Source organism: Quercus suber, unplaced genomic scaffold (genome assembly GCF_002906115.3).
Source record: "Quercus suber isolate HL8 unplaced genomic scaffold, Cork oak 2.0 scaffold_60, whole genome shotgun sequence".
Taxonomy (NCBI): Eukaryota; Viridiplantae; Streptophyta; class Magnoliopsida; order Fagales; family Fagaceae; genus Quercus; species Quercus suber.
Window position 1 is genome coordinate 1,408,178 of NW_027069525.1, and position 6,022 is coordinate 1,414,199.

The window sequence follows — 6,022 nt, forward strand, 5'->3', positions numbered from 1 at the left end:
TACTTCACAAATAAAAACTTGTCACATGTCTATTTATTTTATTAAATGCTAAATTTATACCTTCTATTATTTCAATTTCTTATAATAAATAAATAAATAACCCATCATATTTAAGTAATTGAAATAATAGAACGCATAAATTTAGTATTTAATAAAATAGATAAACATGTGACATGTCTTTATTTGAAGAGTTTATAGTGGAGCAGGAAAATGGGATAGAAGATTTGGACTCTTCAATAACACACTCTCCCCATCAACTTCAAGGAAACTAACTATTTGGCAGGTAGAAGGCAGACCACAACTATTAACAAGAAAGCAGAATAATTTTCAAGTCCCTTTCTGGGTCTTCTTAATTATTAATTAAGCTGCATGCTGATACAAATAGGCTCATTCCTTTTGTTTAACACCTACACTACTTGCCGACTCCCCATTCAAATCCAAAAGAAATGAAAAGGTCGTACCATTCAGTTTATTTGGTGCAGAAACCTTTCTTAAAAAAAACCCCGAAAATCTATGTACGCCGAATAGGGTAGGCCTTATACAGTTATACATAACATTCTTTTATGGGGTAATATTTATACAATATTTGTACCCTTTGGTGGCAACTCCTGAAATTTAATATGATATAAATATAAGAGAAAAATTAACTGATAATCTGAAAGTTTTGATTTAGAATTTATTTTTAGAAACTTTTAATGAGAAAAGAAAAAAATAACTAATTTTTTTATAATATTTTATGTCCCTTATAAAAATAGTATAATCATGATACATGATAGTCACTTCATAAATACAAATTTTTTATGAAGTAAAAAATGATTTAAATATCTAAAACTCTTGGATATAAAAATCTAAAGCATGTGAAGTAAACATTATACGTTCGATCAGCATGTTGCTGAAATCATGGACACAAATAGTTAATACCTCTCAGTCAATAACATTTTCCATCAACATCAAGGAAACTACCTGGTAAGTAAGGGACTGAGAGGCCCAAATAATTTTGTATGCCCACTTTCTGGCTCTTCTTCTTATATATTAGCTTTTCAAACCTAGCAAGAAATCACAATGGCGTCGTTAAAAGTTCTTTCAGCCCTTGACACTGCAAAAACTCAGTTATACCATTTCAAGGCAATCATTGTAGCTGGCATGGGTCTCTTCACTGACGCCTATGATCTTTTCTGTATCCCTCCAATTATGCGACTCATCGGACGTGTCTACTACGAACACGAGTCTGAGTCGCATAAGTACGTGATCCCACCAATCATAACGTCAACCATGGTGGTTATCGCTCTTTTGGGTACTGCAATTGGTCAAACGGTGTTCGGTAGTCTAGGTGATCGAATCGGTAGGCGCCGCGTGTACGGGGTTACATTGATCGTCATGGTGCTCAGCTCCTTTGGATGTGGGTTCTCTGTATGCTCTACAAGGAGGTGTGTTCTAGTGAGTTTGGGGTTGTTCAGGTTCATTCTGGGCATAGGGATTGGTGGAGACTATCCCTTGTCGGCTACGATTATGTCGGAGTTCGCTAACAAGACAACACGTGGTGCTTTCATAGCCGCCGTGTTTTCAATGCAGGGGTTTGGAATCTTGGCTGCTTCCATGGTCACCATGGTGGTGTGCGCAATATTTGAACACGCATCTGATGGAGTAGCAGAAGATCTGACGCCCAAGGATGCAGATTTCGCATGGAGATTGATATTGATGATTGGTGCAATTCCTGCAGGGTTAACATTTTATTGGCGAATGATGATGCCCGAAACTGCCAGGTATTTCATTATAAATAAAGTTTAGTTACAAAATTAATTGTAATCTAGAGATATAACCTTACTTAATATCATTCACATTATTACATATATTTAAAAATCTAACCGTTAAATTGCATATTATTTATGTTCTTAATATACATATCAAATTTTGTACTAGTTATATATTATTTATTATATTATTTATAAGCTTACATTTTGTGTATAATTTTAAACAACAAAAACTTCCAATTTAAATAATTTATTGATAACATAGTTATTGATTTTTTTTAAAATATAAGATAGAAATTCTACTCTAACCGAATCTAAGTGTATATGTGTATGAAGTTCCCTTTTGAAAACTTAAACTCTGGCTCTTGCCCCTTCACATCTCACAAGCAGTTATACTTGTGGAGTGATCATTGCGTCAAAGGTGCGCGGTGGTCATAGTTATTGATATATAATTTTATAGAAATTTTGCAAGTATGGAAGATACAAGAAGAAAATATAATCCAATGATAAATTTGTCAAAATTCATTTCTAATAAATAGATATTGAGTTAGATAATTTTATAGTTAAACTTTATCTTTCTATTATTACATTTTCGTTCTTTCTATATATCAGTCAAAATAAAAAAATAAAAAATTTAGCTAGTCCCGAAACAATGCTCAACATAAGAATTGCCGATGCAAATCATATACGTGTATACATTTTGATTTTAGGTCAAATAAATTTATTTTAACTATATTATAACTTTGAAATACTAGGAGTCTAGGATAGTAGGGTGTATACTATGCTTGTTGGTAAAAACTTCTCTATATATATTTTTTTGGTTAGGAATTTAAAAAAAAAAAAAAAAAATCTGTCGGGGAAGTTAGTTAGATTTAGATAACCCGTTGACTTTAACAAAAAGGATATGTGGGGACGTGGGGCCAGATTTCATTTTCAAAATCGATATATTCTATATTTTCATTTTTTTTGGGTCTATTTATTGTTATCCAATATTTTAAAGATATTTGTTAGCATTTTCTTATTTCTATTACTTTTTGTGTTGTGAAATCAGAATGCAGTCTTTTTTTTTTTTTTTTTTTTGGTAATAGAAGATTTTAAACATGTAATTAAATGATACATATGCAATTTATTATACATATCAGTATTTTCTAGGAGACAAACGACATTATTTGGATGAAATTGAAATTGTCTTAGGAAGACTAAAACGAAACATAAGAAAAATCAAGGATCACAGATAAAATACTCCATATTCAACGGCTCAAAAAAAGAAAAAAAAAAGGACTCATTGTGACAATTTCATAGCCCGGCCCATAGAAAACAAAATAACAAAATTCATATTGGCAATACTTGAGACCTTATTTAGCAACTATAAATCTTCCATTTGGATTGTACGTAAAATTTTGATTCAAAATTAATGTAAAATAGTTTATTCAGCCCAAAAAAAAAAAAAAAAAAAAAAAAAGAAGAAAACTAGCAAAAATTCACAATATCATGAATGTGATATGTTTCTTGCATATTTGTATGCATTAAAATGTTGTTTAATATATAGTTTAATATACCATCATTTAGTAGTAGGAGTATTATATGTGTGTGTGTGCACACCATGCATGTATAAATTTTGACCATAGAGTGAAATCTTGGTTTTGCTGTTGTTAATTTGTCCTTTTTGAAATTGATATATGAGAGATCTCAATTAATAGACAATCATTTTTAGTTCTCCCTTCTAGTTAAAAATGTATCGTCTTCTTTCCTAGATTTACAGCTTTGGTGGAGCAAAATGTCCTCCAAGCAGCTATGGACATGGAGAGGTGTTGGAACTTCCAATTAGTCAGATTGTGGAAGAGAACCCAGAGTCACCAAGTCCACAATCCTATCCCCTCCTTTCCAAGCAATTTCTTCATCGCCATGGTCGTGATTTGTTCTCATGCTCCTTCACATGGTTTCTTCTTGATATTGTCTTTTACAGCAGCAATCTCTTCCAATCTAATGTATATAATCATCATCTCCCAATGAAGGAACAAGTGAATGCCTATCAAGATGCTTTTCAAGTTGCAAAATTCCAAGCAATTATTGCAGCATGTTCCACAATTCCAGGCTATTGGTTCACTGTGTATTTCATTGATCGTGTGGGAAGAGTCAAACTCCAAATGATGGGGTTTTTCTTCATGGCATTGGTTTATTTTGCACTTGGATACCCTATGGCATTTATTGGACCAACAATCCGAATACAGGTTTTTTAGTCCTCTATGCCCTCACCTTTTTCTTTTCAAATTTTGGACCTAACACAACCACTTTTATAGTGCCCGCAGAGCTTTTCCCAGCAAGATTTAGAGCAACATGTCATGGAATTTCTGGGGCCACTGGGAAGGTAGGGGCCATTATTGGTTCTGTAGGATTTTTATGGGCTTCACATGATGGAGAAGGGAAGGTTTATCCCGAAGCAATTAGAATGACTTTCTCATTAATAATGCTTGCCATAGTTTGTTTGTTAGGAATGGTGGTGACATTTCTTTTCTCGCGTGAAACTATGGGGAGATCGTTAGAGGAGAATGAGAATGATGATTAACTAATTAGCAATATTGTTTGTGCAGATCTCTTTGTAGAAGTAAATTTATACAGTGTATATAGAGCTAAATAAATGAAAAATTATCTCCAAAAATGATTGTAGGCTTTGTGGACTTATTTTTTGCTTCGGGCTAAATACATCTTCGATCTTGCTGATTGGGTTTTAATTAGTTTTGGACCTAATAACAACTCATTAAACATTTTTTACTTCGAAAAGAACCTTAGATCAGATCATCTTTAGCAGATCAAAGGAGCTCACTTCATTCTTCACGCTTGATCAGTTTCTGTCTTCCACTTTCAAAGTGCAATTTCCAGTTAGTATATAGATCTAGCTATGTTATTCTTCTTACATAAATTGATCTCCATTTTTCCGAATCACAGCGACTTTTTTGTAAATGAGTATGTTGAAAACTCTTCAATTCATACTTGATTCTTTTGTAGGTAGATAATAAAATGTTAATCGTCAAATAAATGTAAAATATATTCTTATTTGCAAATGAGCTTGTGTGTGTGTGTTTTTTTTTCTCTCTTAATGGGTTTCTAAAATCTCTTCTTTTAAGGTAATAATACAATTTTTTTTTCTTAATTATTTGAGCTTTTATTCGGCTCAACAACTAAAGGTTTTTTTTTTTTTTTTTTTTTTTTTTCAAATCTTCAAATCTTTTAGATCAATTGATATATTGACAAAAACAAAAAAAATTGGGTTCAACAAAAATAAAATAAATGCTACTTTCACAACATTTTTATAATAATTTTACAATAAATCTTATGTGATAAAATGATTATAATTTGGGCGTAATATTGACATCACTTTTTTACCTACCAATAATATTTTTTCGCACAAGATTTGTTGTAATAATATTGAGAACGTAACATTACTCTAAAAATAATTCTAGAATCCCAAACATAATCCTTAACACCTTAAAAAACAAATGGCTTAAATAACATAAAAAAATTAGCCCAAATAACAATAAAATAACTCAAACAAAAATAAGAGTAGACCAAATAACAAGTGAACAAATTATTCAACCAAAAATCCTATTAAAAAATAAAAGGATAAAAATCTCTAATTATTCAAATTTGTAACTTATTCAATCCATTCATAAATAAAAATCCATTATCATTCCAATTTGTAACTTATTCAACCCATTCAATAAAATTAATTTATAATTTTTTTTCCCTTTTAGATACGGTACAAAGAGAAGTATTGTGGTTATGAGTTCTCTTTGGTGGTGTTGGCAGTTATGCTCTTTTTAGCTTTGTATTTGCAACAATTTTGCCCTCCTCAGTGATTTGGTTTGCAGTTGTAGAAAAAATTATCTCTCTTTATTTCTTCATTTTTCTCCTCTATTGTCATTTTAAATTCTCTCGCATTTCATTACTCTCATTTTATAGCATTCTCAGTTCTCATTTTATCTGTAATCAGTCCCTTTTATCTTTTTCTTTTTGTTAGTAAAAAGAAATTGTAATACTTCATGTATTTTTTTTTTTTGACATTGATATATTTAAGTTATCTTTTTATTAGATTTTGAATATAAAATTTAAGTTTCTTAGTGATCACCTTATAAAATATTCCTAGAACCACCACTGATTTCATGTGTTTATTTATTTATTTTTCATTCTATGTATACAGTGGAAAGAGTAAATGATTTATATTCGATCAGGCATAATTAATTAAATGAAAGAGCAATGCTACTGGGATTAAT

The 6,022-nt window shown here is 30.9% G+C and overlaps 1 protein-coding gene across 1 annotated transcript; it reads left to right on the forward strand.

Moving 5' to 3' along the window:
• Positions 1–1,062: 1,062 nt before the first annotated feature.
• Positions 1,063–4,373, forward strand: LOC112010647 (probable inorganic phosphate transporter 1-9). The gene is given in 4 exon segments (XM_024042995.2): positions 1,063–1,763; positions 3,506–3,570; positions 3,573–3,941; positions 3,944–4,373. Coding segments are annotated over 4 exon segments (1,509 nt in total). The 3' UTR covers positions 4,318–4,373.
• The last annotated feature ends 1,649 nt before the right edge of the window (positions 4,374–6,022 follow it).